At 38.9% G+C, this 14,570-nt stretch overlaps 1 protein-coding gene across 3 annotated transcripts in view; it reads left to right on the forward strand.

Annotated features, from left to right (window-relative positions):
* LOC131038920 (uncharacterized) overlaps positions 1 to 14,570 on the forward strand; it is a 302,639-nt gene that overhangs the window by 38,498 nt on the left and 249,571 nt on the right. For all 3 annotated transcript variants that reach the window (XM_057971505.2, XM_057971504.2, XM_057971506.2), the window contains exons 2-3: positions 4,080 to 4,235; positions 4,381 to 4,563. In XM_057971505.2, the coding sequence (XP_057827488.2) occupies positions 4,080 to 4,235; positions 4,381 to 4,563 (339 nt within the window). The remainder of the gene's footprint in view (positions 1 to 4,079; positions 4,236 to 4,380; positions 4,564 to 14,570) is intronic.

The raw sequence follows: 14,570 nt of genomic DNA on the forward strand, positions 1-14,570 counted from the left end.
TTTTTTGCAAAAACTCGGCAATTACTCGACGGGTTTTTGCAAAATACTTGGCGAGTTTTTGCTGCGAGTTAAAGTGGTAAAAACTCGGCGAGTTTTTAAAACTCGGCAAGTACTCTACGAGTGTTCCATCTATGATTGAGATCATTCCTACATTGTCAGATTTCAATTTCGAATGCTTTTCGGCCATTTCCACTAAATGGCTGTAATATTGAGTTATATTTAATTATTTTGAGTAAGGTTACCTTTTTAATTTAATATATTTTTTGGGCACATCAGTGCTATAGCTCGCTGGAAGGAGAATGGAAAGTTTTAAATGATAGGACGCTTAAAAGTGAGTTTAAATGCTGAAAATGTTTTAAAAGTAAAGTAAATCACTTTTTGGAGTTAAAAGGTTTAATAAATTAATAAAGTGATTTTAAAAGGGATTTTCTAGAAAGTGCCTAAAAAGATTCTAAAAAGGGGAATTGAGAGATTATTTAGGTATGTCGAGTATATTATTTTTGATAATTTTCGCTGTGTGGTTTTTGGAGTTGGACTTGGTTCGACTCAACGTTCCTGAGGAAGAAATCCCTCTTGAAGAAGACTAGCTATGGTAGTGAAAGATCTACTTTGGCTGGTATTTATTGGAGATATCTTCAGGTATTTCATAGTACATTTCTAGTTTGGTTATTGCTATTCAAGTTTCAAGAGTTTTTGGGGACATTTTCTAGTGCTGGCCGTACATTCCAACTACTCTAAGATTCACATTTTTGTTCATATCTCCGAAAATAAGACATATATTATTCTAGGTATTGTCTCAAAGGTTTTCTAATGGCTATGCAATGTGGATGGATATATAATATGTGGGTTTTGGTTTGGCATTTATTTTTCTTGCCCAAGTCACCCCTTGTAGGCAACACCCAACTTGGGTATTGACATGCGGGAATTTGTGAGGTATTTTCTTGTGTTTGAAGGCTGCAAAATCATTTTTTGGAGGCATTTAAGCATTCCTGACAGATTTGGAATAGTTTGGAGGGTAAAAGATGTGATTGAAATTTCTTATGTGAACCAAACGTGTGCTTTTCCTTGCGTAGTTGCTGGAGCGAACTTCTTATTAGAAAAATATATTTATTCAGTTAATTTCGTGGTCAATATTGTAATATAATGTAAATATTAGTAGTTTCTAATTTTGCATCTGTTATTAGTTGTTTCTTATTAGAAACTCTGATCTCTTTTAATCTATTTAATGATCGTTTGATTATTCATTAATTCAATTCAGTTTTTACCAATTACCTTTGTAATATGGTATCATAGCTTTAGGAGATTTTTTTCGAATTTTTTTTAATCCTAATTTCCAATTAGTGGAAATTTATGAAATTATTCTAGTTCATCCTACAAAGTCCGCTTAAGGGTTTTCGTGTTTATTTTGCTTCATCTCCATTTTCCTGCATTGTGGGTCTGTTTTTGAGGATTAATTCTTGAACCCGCGTCGGATTTTTGCAAGGTTTTGGCAACATCTTTCCGACGACAATTTTTTTACTCTCATAGGGTAAAAATTGCGTTTTGTTTCCACAACGACTTTTTTGTGCCTGCGCGATTCAGTATTCTTCGCACTTGATTTCGCATGTTGACAATATGAATTTTTCGCGTTCTGTGTATTTTATTGGCACATGTTTTATGCACATATCGTGTGATATTTTTTCGCGTGATTCTGTTTTTTCGACGGCTCTGTTCACAAACCTGCGACGGGATTTTTTATTTGAAGTTTTTTTTTTTGTGACGATTTTTGTAATTTCGTGGCGGCTAAAGGTGTTTTTTTTTCTGCGATTTGGGTTTGTGGGTTATGTTATTTTCGGCAGCCCACGATTTTTTTCATGTGAAATCTCCTTTTTTTTCCGCGCACGACCTTGGTTTCTTCTCATCTGTGTTTTTATGATTGCAGTAGGGTTTTTTGTGGTTCTTCTCAATTTCTGACCCGTCGCCTAGGGTTTATCTTGAACTCTCCGTTCTTTTTCTGTGGCTAGGGTTTTCTAAAAAGTCATTCTCAAAAATCTATTATCTAGGTTTTTCAAAAACTCTACCGATTCTGTCAGAATTTTCTACGTCATCAGAAATCCGTACATTGGGATTTGTTCTCCAAAATTCTCATTTTTGTCTCGTAATTTGTGCTTGCATTTTGCCTCAGTTTTGGTCATTACGCATCGCGCGTAACGCGATTTCACGCATTGACAACTTCTACCTCAATATTCCTGCCATCATTAGGTCAATCAACTTTGACCTTAGTTTTTCCTGATGGCATCTTTGACGAATATTTTGCTTGAGGGAAGTCAGACATTCAACAACAGAAACTACAATACCTGGAAACAACGGATTCTCACAATTTTTGAGTATGGCATTATTGATTAGTTGGTTTTTGGAAAAGTCTCACGTCCTTCTGCAACCGGTTCTGATCAGACCAAGTTTGATGAAAAAAATCGTGAAGCTGTTATACTCATCAAGCTCTCAATGATCCACGATCAGCTTCCTTAGATTCCTTCCGGTAAAACAGCTGCCGAGATATGGGAGCATCTCAAGACGTTGCATGAGACATCTGATAAGAGCAGAGCCTTCTTTATGAAAAATATGCTCTTCTCTATTGTCATGGATGAGAGAAAATCCCTTCAGGATCATCTCAATCGGATCAAGGACATCTGTGACCAGTTAGAAGCCATTGGGCGGAAAATGGAGGACATGGTCGTGATCACTTTGAAGAGCTTACTGTAATGTCCCCACTTCCTGAGTGATCTATCAGGATGGGGAATTCACCTGATACCCATCTCCACAGGTGAATTCTAGTGTTTGGGGATGATTTACTTGCCAAAGGGAATCATACGCTTAGTCATTTTTATGACTTTGGTAAGTTAATAAAGTAACTTTTTCTAAAAATAGAAAAAGTTAAGTTATAAGATGTTTATTTTAAATAACTTTATATTACTCCCTTGGCACACTTTCCTAAGTGAATTATATTTTAAAAAGTGGCCCCATTCAATGATAAGCTGACCCCTCAAGTTGAGCGAACCATTATGAAGCCCAAAGATTCCATTTGGAATCTTCTAAGATGCCATGTAGGGTTCGATCTAGGGTTTGGAGGCTTATAAGGCTTGTACATGCCAATTGGGGAGGTATGCTTTTGGAAAATTATTGAATCTTTTACCTTGCAGCAGTCTGCCATTGCAGGAACAGCTTGAAGAAACTTGATTGGAGACGAAAACCTTTGATCTGGGCCTAGTTGGACGATACCCCAGCCATTCATATATCGTAAATGTAATATCATATTCATAATTTGCAAAAAAGATAATATTCAAGTTTCAAGTTTCAAACTGATTCAAGTTTGTTTATACTTTTTTGACCTATAATTTTCATGTTTGGTTATACTTTTTTGACTTTTATGACCCGTGGGTCCCGTTTTTGGGAATCCACGAGCCTTGGTTCTCCCAGGTCCACTTGGGTTCTCCCTGGGTTCCACTTGGGTCCTGCCCAGGTGGAACCCAGGGAGAACCAGGCTCGGACCAGGACCGGGCAAGAACCAGGACCTGGACCCAGCCTTTTTCCCCAAGAACCGGTATCTGAGATCTTTAATACTGGATTATCCTTCCATCCATTATAACATAATAAGTAGCCAATCCTTTTTCATTCCTGTTTGGAGGATAAAACCTTGTTGATGGATTAGTTTAAAGGTGTGTGTATTCCAAAAGTTAAATGTAGATGTTCTTGTTATCTCCACTCTTTAAGTTGTTAATAATGTCTTGTGTTCCATTCTAACTAATAGTATGTTGTTGCATTACCTTTAAGCATTTTAAGAAAAATATTTGGTGTCTACTGTTAGAGATTCATGTATTCTTATGTTTGTCTTTTGATGTCTCTTCTCCTGAGTAATATTATATATTAATTCTCATCTGCTCCTATTCTTCATCCTCTCTGGATTGTGGTATATACAAAAAAATACATGGTAAATTTTTGGAACTCAATAGGAATGATTTATCTTAAAAATGCCTCGTGCTTTCTTTTTCTGAAGTAATTGAAATTTGCTAATAAATTATTTTTTGAATTCATGACTGTAGGGCATATCCGCTTCCAGGGAAAAGACCAGGAAGAGAATGTTTGCACTTAATATCAATGCAGCATTCTGGGGGATTGGTCAAGGGAAACGTTTGGTAGAGCCACCAGGACGTGATTTTGATCTTAGCACTGAGCACATTATTGAACCAGTCATAGAGGTTATATGGATCTTTCTCTCCATCTGGTTCGTTTTGTTAAGTATTTTTTTACTTCTATCCTGTCTAATGCTTTTCTCTGGGTCACAGTTTTTTTACTTGATAAATGTTTTCCATTCACTTAGTTTTCATTCCATGGTAAATACAGGGAAAACCTATTGTCCAGGAAACATTTCGAAAAATTTCTATATCAGTGGTGTCATCGATTTTGCGGCTTTCTTCAGAGGACTGGGATGCATGTTCTATGGGTTCAAGTGGCCAGAATAAAATCAATCCATTCCTTACCTATGCTTTTCTTTCATGCTTGGAGGAGACTGGATGTGCTGTTGAGGTTTGTTCATAGTGTCTATGTTTTTCTCTAGTTCACAGTTAGTGAAAAAGACTTTTTTATTGAGAACACTATTGATGATAGGTCTTGAATACACAAAATGTCAATAATGTTCTTCTCAATACACCATTTCTGCAACGAACACTTTTTTCTAAAATCAAGGTCTGTGGAAATGTAAAATCTTTAGCAGTGGTTATGATTATGAAGCTTAACCAGGTTCTTCTTTTCCTAGATTTTTGTTGTTTGTCTAAAATTGTGCTTTATGTTTTACAAAATTTAATCATTCCTATCCAGTGGTATCCTTTCTATCATTATGATAGGAATAGCTAGTTTAGAATGGCAGTTTCTTATATAATCCAATTAAACTAATTCAAGGTCTCTTAACATGTACCTTAGTTCTTTAAAAAATGCTGAAGTCCAAATCTCTGCTGTGCAAAATGTATATGCCCTATGGGTTAGAGCTATGAACCGATTCAGCCTATAAGTTATGATTAAAAGGTTCTAATAATTGCCCGATTTTAAGGTAGTTGCCTGTTTTGATGTAATTGACATGCCTGAAGTGGATTGTGTTATTCACCTTGTTGGTAAACAGATTTGTCACTGCGGCCGTTTACCTGAAACTGACCCTGTTTGCCCAATGAGCAGTGACAAATGTTCCAACAGTTGGAGAGATCGTTCTGGTGAAACACGATCTTCCTCAGCGTTTGAGAGGGGCAGCTCCCTCGTATGATAGGGGTATTTAGGATTTTCGTATACTTTTAACCTGAAAGTACATAAAGGAGAAAACATAGAACTTAAACAAGATTAATAACAGAACATACGAACACCAAGTAGGATTCCATGAATGATAACAATCACAAAAGGGGTAACCACCAAAAAGGTTAGTCATGCAACAATGATGAAAGAAGTACAATAAACCTTGACACACGAAGAGATAGGTTGCACTAGCACATGCAAATCAAGATACCATGAAATGATGTGTTTTATCAATGGATTTTGCCAATACATAAAGGGATTACTAATTCAACATACGAGAAATTAGTAACAATAACTCATGAATACGTTCAAGACACACGAACTCAATGCATTCTTCATTATTCTTTTTGAAAATACAAGTTCAAAAACCCCTTAGTCAAAGGTATGAATATCAAAAGATCCCACTTTGTTTCTCTACAAAATTCTGCAGAGTTTTCCCCCTCTGTCAGTCTCCTCCCCCTTTACATTACAAATAGCCTTCTATTTATAGGCTCCTCAGAATAACCACCTTAATAACTAACTTCAATCTTGGGTTAATAACTAACTCTTTTCTGCGTAAATCTCAATGAGTTAGTAACTTACACTTTTATGCGCAGAAGAAGTCAACTTTCTAACCTTGGGTTACAATATGTGACATAAGTCACTTTTTACAAAAATAATATCAAACCTATTACATTGAAGAAATAACTCGTTGATTTTGCCGAGGTGGCCTCCATGTCTTCATTTGCATCTTTATCTTTGTAACTTTTTCATCATCAACTCTCTGCTTACACTGCAGAGTGTAGCTGCATACTAAAACATCTATGCATTGTAGTTTCTAGAGACTTTGAGCTTGTCCTTCTCATTCTTTTCTTGAAAGCGCCATAAACAAGTTGGAATGCTAGTACATTGAAATTTGCATCATGATATGACTCATCTATAAGGATAATATTTAACCATCATAAAGGAGTTTTGGACATAACCAAATTTTCTCACACTCACATCATCAAACTTGCTCAGCCTTCCAGAATAAATACAAAGTGATTTTCAATCCAACTAGATGAAGTCAAACTTTAATTACTCGGAAGATTTGCATGCTTAACCATCTCTTATGCATTCCCACCATCTTGACAAAGAGATATTCATTCACCAATAAATTTTGAGAGTTTCCTTGTGCGCAGGCCAAGAGCATGAAGAAAGGTTGTGATATTTGGAATTACACCAACCAAATGCATTTGCTTGGAAGTTCCGCAAGCTTTGAGATGACATCTCCGTGAAGCATTCCTGTCAGAGATAACTCTATCCTCCTTCATCCTAGTCACAAAATTACCTCCTCTCTGTATCTTGTCTAGATCTCGAACATCTTTATCCCTCATCATCATAGTATTTCTTTGAACAATAAGAAGGCTTATATGATGGTATGATCAATTCTTATGTAGTCACCTTCATCAATCTTCTGAAAAGTGATAATGCATCCCTATACACAATTAACCTTCATCTTTTCATTACAATATTCACATGCCTAAGAACAATTGACATAAGTGCCTATTCTTATGTAATCATCAAATTTTAAGTGAGACAAGCTATAACCATCACGCGACAATAAAACTCTCCTCAAGGCATTCCACAAACAATTTGTGTGCTTGAACCATGTTTCCATATTTTGCCTATGGCATTCTGTCAAACGGTTCACTTGTCCTGCATGTATCAACTTGATCATTTCTAACTATAATGTTTGACAAAGATCTGCCTTTAATCATGCTTTGATGGATGTCTCTTGACTTCTCAAAAACCCACATTCTGGCACGGGCAAGGAAGATGCAAGCAAAGGGTTGCGGAATTTTGCTTTATACCCGCGAACTGCATTAGCTTGAAAGTCTCTAAGGCCTTTTTAGCAAACCCATTCTGTCCTCAATATTCCATTGTCGTGTGTGAAGAAGAATAATGCTAGAATGACCACCCACCCCCTTGATGAGTCCTAGGACCAGATGATTCAGCCAGATCAAGAGAAATAGAATAGGAACCCCAGGGCGGGTTCTGTATCCTCCGCAGCTCCCCGAGAAACCCCATTCTCCCTCTTTCCAACAACGAAAGAAAGGGGAAGAGAAGGTTTCTGCCATTTCACCGGCCTATCTATAGTAGGGGATCATCAGTTCGCTTCTTTATGCATTGAAGAATAAAACTTCCCTCATCCGGATAAATCTTAGACTTTGTGTGCGGTTTTTGTTTTTTGTTTTTTTTGATTCCATTTTGTGGATATCCTGCAATCATCGCATTTCTTGAGACCACATTTCTGCGAGGCATTTTGCCATGAGATGACGTTTCTTGGAAGCATTCTGTCAAACTTTCAGCGTGCCTTGTCTATGCTTCTGCAATGCATGCATATCTACCAAAACAACCGTCGTAACCTTCCTCCCATCCAGGTTCATTAGGGTTCATTTCACCATTATCCCGCAGCAGCAATTCAACTAATATCCACACAACGCTGCAACGCACAAACCAACGTGCCGGGGAATAGGAATCTCATCTCCGAGGCATACTAAACTCTTTATTCCCATTCCGCCAAATCGGCATTCCTATGTGGTGAGGAAAGGGGATTGAATCACCGCAACTACCTCCATTAACTACATCTGTCATTATTCCTCCATCCGTTATGCTTACTCCACGATGCACATGTCTTTTGTCAAATATTTATCATGCAAATTATGTCAAAGTAGTTCACGTGCCAACGATGCCTTCATTTTCTGCAATTTATATCGATTTGGTTTTCATGGCAGGCAGATTTGAGTATAGGTCAGCCAAGCAGTTACAATGATAACAACCGACGAAAACTCTTCTAACGTTTACACCTTGATGAGTGTCTACAACATTTCAGTGTATATCCTGCAATTATTGCAGTTAGTAGTTAACGTGCAGATTCCATGCTAAGTTTGTTTGGTGTTCATCCTGCAGTCTTTGCTCACCGTGACGAGGTGACATCTCTTTAAGGCATTCTGTCAAACGATTCACATGCCACAAATCTTCTCCTCGTTCTGCACACAAGCTTTCCCAAACACCTCGTGGTATATTGCATTTTCAATCTGGTTTGAAGCTCCCATTTCGCACAGGCTGACCAATTACAAACATCTGCAACTACATTCAACACACATTCAAAACCTGGAATTTGAAGCTCTTTCCTTTCTTTTTCTTTTTTGTATTCTTTCTCTTTTCTAGAATTTATGGAAGAGGTTAAGAATGCTCAAAAACTGAGCATTTCTAACCTTCTTGACAAAGTAGGGCCCGCAAGGTTAAGAAATGAGGTTAGAAATGCTCATTTTTTGAGCATTCCTAACCTTTTTGTGATAGGTTAGAAATATGGGTTATAAATGCTCAAAAAGTGAGCATTTCTAACCTTCTTGGCAAAAGGTTAAGAAATGAGGTTAAGAATGCTAAAAAAGTGAGCATTTCTAACCTTCTGCTTCAACAAACTATCCTTTAGACCTTAGAAACCATTGATCACAGAGAGGAATCAAGGAAGAATGCAACCGATGTTTTTGGACAACTTTTTATCGCAAATGACCAGACATATTAAAATAATTTAAAATATTAAATTATTATTTAAGAAATAATTTAAATATTTTAAATTTATTGCTTTGGCTGGAGAAAAATGACGTAACTTTCAAACGGTAGGGAGTTAGGTCCTGAAATTTGAAACACGCGTTAACGAAAGGGAAATAGGTCCACAATTATTTACACCTCACGACGAAGCCTAGGATGAGATATTTTAATCATTTTGGGGCAACAGACACCAAAAATTGAAAGTTTAAAATATGACAGAGTATGAACTGGGTTCAAGTGAAAGTTGGCCACGTGATACAAAATGACGCTTAGATCCTGATTGTCAACTGATTTCCCTCAATTTGTAGTAATTCTCAAAATTCTTTCATTTTTCATATTCTGACTGGTAAGGACCTTGGATTGCATGTTCACTGTTTTCGCAAAACACCTATTGGATCTTCATTCAACATTGAGATTGATTTAAAAATAAAATTTTAGGTATGCCAAATATGGGGGCAACATACCTCTACTTGCACATTTGAGTTTGGAGACTTTTGATACCTTAGTAGAGCAATGTGTGATTCATAACTAATCCCTCATTTGTTATGTTTGCACTTTCTGGAATTACTATGGCCTCACATGTGACTGTGGTCTGGGGTACCACTTTCGTTTCAAAGTGACTTATGGCCTCATTGTGGAAGGTGCATTGCTTGTGAAGGAGATGCCATTGTTTATTTGTTTTTGCGCAAACATCACATATGCATGCAAGGTTGCATGATTGTGTTCTAGCAAGACATTTTTGGCTTGAAACTCAAATTTATTGTTTCTTTGGTGAGCCACCTGACTAGCCAAGGAGGTGCCCCTTTTGGTCTAGGGGTGAGTTGCACAACCTGCCATTGGTCTAGGGTAGAACTTGTGTGCTCAAGCTTTGCTTTCCTTCTTATCATTATTGGAAAACTTTTTATGCGGGCTATAAAATGACATTGATTAGAGTTAAAACCAGAGTTCCGTGACTCGCGGCGAGTCACATGAGTCACGCGAGTTAGCGGGCTGGGTGACCCTGACCCGGGCTCGGACGGGTCAGAGGGCGTGACTCGCCGAGTCTGAGGGTCATGACCCGACTGGAGTCACTTAATAAAGTGCAGTGAAAAAAAAAAAAAAAAACATAACATTTTTTAATGACTTTTTTCGCCATTTCCCTTTCTTATAACACCCGGCGCTGCCCCTTGACCCCACAAGGGGCGATGCCCCTTGACCCCAAGTTGGGGGCGCTGCCCCCAAACCCGCGTTGAAAAATATAGGGGGAAACTGCGCCGATAGAAGTAGGGAAAATCTAACCTCTGACTCTGATTAGGCTCCATATAACAACACAACTTAGAAATCTTGGTAATTGGTATTTAGATTTAGTATTTCAAATTTCCTATAGTCTCATTTGAAAATGTAATTCTTATACTGTAATACTGTCATACATCTTTTCAAAACTAGTTTTTCAAGTACTATATGTATATGTAATATGTATAACTATATCAGCACAACCACCCCGCCACCCCCCCGTCGCTGTCCCTCTGCTGTCCCCAAACTTAGGCCCTTGGTCCCCCCATCCCGGAAACGCGTCCCCTCGTCCCCAACGTCCGTGGAACACTGGAAAAATAGGAAGCCATAGTTTTGCAACCAACTGAGAGGAAGAGGTGAAAAGCTTGCACAAATCACATTGGGGCAACACTACAGTTCGATTGGCTCACTCAGTCCACCGATCCAGTCTTCACTAATGAGGACCTTGAGTGGGTTGACCAAGTAGACAGAGAGGCTGAGGTTGTGGCTATGGCAGAGGAGGAGGATAGAGCATGATCAGGCACAACACCTATGGCTACTCAGACTGGCACATCACAGGCAGAGACTATGGCTACTCAGTCATCCAGGACCTACCTGTTGACGTGTTTTTTGTACACAATCATACACAGAATAAAATACCAATAGGCATCTTATCCTCTCTTGAGAAAATAGTCTCTAATTGCTGAAGATTCGCATAAAGGATCAGTTAGGTAGACTCCAAGGTTCTTTTAGTGGGGTCTCCACGTGTGGACAAGCTTTTTTAGTGGTATGATGTGATTTGCTGTTTCCTCCAAGGGGTCTTACGTATTCAAAGTTCGAAGATTTTACTAAACTAAAAGGAATTTTCAAAAAAAAAGCAAAAAGATAGGGTTTAAAGAGGTCTAATCTAGCCTAACCCTATGAATGACTTAGCATGGACGAGATTTGGCAAGACTCAACCAACTTCAATTTTGCCATAAGATAACAACTCAATTGAAATTAGTGCGATCTTCTAAGGTAATATAATGGTATTCAATGCATCAAAGATCAAGGACACTACTACGAAGGTACATATCCAAGACACAATGATAATTGAAGATTAAGGACTCAAAGTGTTCTCCAGTCGACCACACAAGGCGTTCCTACAATCAGCAAGAAGCTAGTGGTTTGGATTGCGAATCCTACCAAATATCAAATCTCACACTTAGTCTTTCAAATTAACAAACTACTTCGATTGAGCACGATTCAAGTGTATCAAACAACCATGAAGATAACTCAAGAAATTTGCAACAAAACACCATAACTTCAATATTTTATTGATTTCCAAGTCATCATGTACAACAATTGCTTGAATTTCTCTCTTCAAGACTCAATCTTGCTACAAAATAAAATTGCTTCTAGCTTTAATCTCTCTTCTCTATTACACTATTAACTATTCAAATGAAAAATGGGGGTATATATAGCATCCCCAGGTACAATGAAAGGTCCAGATCGAAAGTAAATCAACGGACAAGATCATGACACCTAAACCCTAATTAGGGTTTGTTACAAATGACCTCCTTTTACTGAACAATATTAAATACATAGCCAAATATTAAATTTGGCACAAAAACCTAGGAGGTATCAACCAATGAGAAATAAGATGTCATGTCATCTGTAACAACCTTTCATCTAGAATCTTATTCCCTTTCCAATTCTCTTTCTTAGCATATGCAATGAATTTTGTCACGATTCCTTCGATTTCTGTGATTGGAATCTCGGGAAGATTCTTGATACTCTCTTCTAAGTGGATGACCTGATCGAATGCATCTAGAAGAGCTGCGTCCCAAGTAGGTTCAAGTTCCTTCGTTCTATCAATCAGGAGCATGGTGGCGTACATCTGATCATACTGTTCATCTGTAACATCTGCGTCCTTGCGAAAGATGATCTTGATTCTATCCTCAAATTCCTGCACATCCACATCTGTCTCGACCTCGATCCTTCTGCCAAGAATGGTACGAAGTACCTCAAATACTCTGTCCTGGATCGGATTGATCACCTCCTCAACTTGACCACATCTAACACTGATGTCCTCGAAGAGAACACTCTTTATATGGAGTAAGGTTGACCACTGGAACAAACTGTGAGAATCACCCTCCAAGATCCTCTCCTCCGCTAAAATCCTTCTGGATGTATGTCTTATTACTTTCAAGACAGGGATGACAACGTCCTTGGTATGGGCAAATGCAGCTATTGTTGCCATCAATCTGTGGATTATCTCAAGAACTTGGATAGCCTGATGAATAATCTTCGTCATCCTTGTAACAAACTCTATGGCCACTGTATGAGATCTATCCATCCAACTACATGTACGCTGGACCAGGTTCCTGAATCTTTCTGCTTCATTGATCGATTGAAGGGGCAATGCCTGCACTGGTGATCTAACTGGATCCTGACGTCCCAAAGGTTCATTGATGTGACTGAAATATGTCCTCCATGCACCGACCTCTCTCTCCAGCTTTCTATTCTTTTCCACTTCTTCTCTAAACTTGTCCTTCAATGCCTCAAATGTGTCGGTGGCATCATCTAAAGTCTGCTCTGCTGTGGATGGTCCTAACTCAAAAGTCTGTATATCATAATCCTCTGCTAGGATCTCACCCTCATATTTGTCTGCTGCCGGTGTAGCTATCTGCAGTTTTCTGGATCCAGTCTCATCTCGAATCATCTTGGACATCCTTGTAGCCTTCTTCTTCTCTGTTACTTCATGTGAACATCCAACAAGGCTCTCTAAATCAATTGCATTGTCCTCGTCCTCAATTACGATCACCTTAGTCAATCTTTCCTTCAACCAATCTGGGATATTCGATCTTGTCTCTTGAACTTGAATTTCTTTATGTACTATTTCTTCTTGTCTGGGAGGAGATGTTATTTCATTATCTTCTTCTAACTCATAGTCTTGGAGAGATCCATCTGACGAAACATGCTGTGCCTCCCCTTCCTCCTGCCTGTCATTCTGTACCATCGACTCCATGGACTCTTCCACTCGAACTGCTCTATCCTCTGGTCTGGAAGAAGTACCTGGTGTTTGATCTTTGTTGGCACCTTGCTTTTTCTTGGAAGGCTCTTTCTTTTCTGATCTTTCCTTTCTCTTCGAACCTCTCGGATGGAGATTGCCCTCACTGGCACATCGAAGGTTACCTTCACCTGAATTCCTAGGATTAGGATTGCCTTCACTCACACTTGCTCCACCTTCGGCTGGTTTCTCTTCCAAAGTAAAAGACATAGCTATGCCTTGTTCTCTCAACTTCTGATGCTGAACGTCTACCCATTTGCGAGTACAAGACAAGACTGGTGCCATCAAATCATCTAAATCCACGACCTCGGGCTCATTCCAATCCAACCTTATTGTTTTGCTTTCTCTATCATAGGAAGACTGGATGTGCCTGCCATTGTCCTGAGCCTGGTCGGCCACTCTGTAAATCCTGCATTTCCTGATGAAATCCAAAGGTAATCTAGAATGTATCTTTCGTTTCACTTCGAGATCATCTAGGAGGTTCATCATAAAATCTTCAATTTGGTGCTCATGCTTAAATCTTCTGCCGACTGTCTCCTCTAAATGTCCATGTGGATCAAAGCTATTTCTCCAAGCAAAAGATGAAAAAGAATACAAGGCTAACTCCTTCTCTGCGTCATCCATGGCTAAGACATTAGGACATACCTCAACTGAATTACCCAAAATAATAGGTACCTGAACTCCATTCTGATGTCTGTGTCTGAATGCCTTCACATATGCTGCCAACTGCCTTGTTACTTCAAGTAACACAATTCTGTCTGTCGGGTACCTCGGCAACATGTATGGGGGTAAAGGACATCCATGCACTCTAATGTAAGTGAATTTGGGAAACTGAATGAACCAAGCACCGTACCTCTTGATGAATTCCTGGGCATCCTGAGATAATCTGTTGTGAATCCCTCCTTGCAACGTCCTTGTGATGTTCATCGTGAAAGTATCATTAACTAACTTGTAGTTTTTCCCTGGCGGATGATGCAAGTAGGCATAGGATTCACAAGCTCTGAACTCGCCGGGTCCTCTTCCAATCATTCCTCTGTGAGGTAGTCCTGCGTACTCAACACTCCTGATCAAAGCATAAATGACGTATGAACTCATGTGGAAGGACTTAGTAGCCCTGAGTCTCCTCAACTGTACGTCTAAGCAATGGCTAATCATCCTAGCCCAATGTATCGTACCCTTTCCTTGAACAATCACCTGGATGAAGTAAAACATCCACTTCTCAAAATAGAAGGCATGAGGTGCTCCTGTAACTCGGTTGAGCATGGTAATCAAATCTCTGTACTCCTCCTGGAAATCAATCCGGTGCGGTGTGTTCGGTACCTTGCTTAGACGGGGACGACTCTTGAGTAGCCAGTTCTTGTTGATTATGCTTAGG

This window comes from Cryptomeria japonica, chromosome 3 (assembly GCF_030272615.1).
Source record: "Cryptomeria japonica chromosome 3, Sugi_1.0, whole genome shotgun sequence".
In the NCBI taxonomy this organism is placed as follows: Eukaryota; Viridiplantae; Streptophyta; class Pinopsida; order Cupressales; family Cupressaceae; genus Cryptomeria; species Cryptomeria japonica.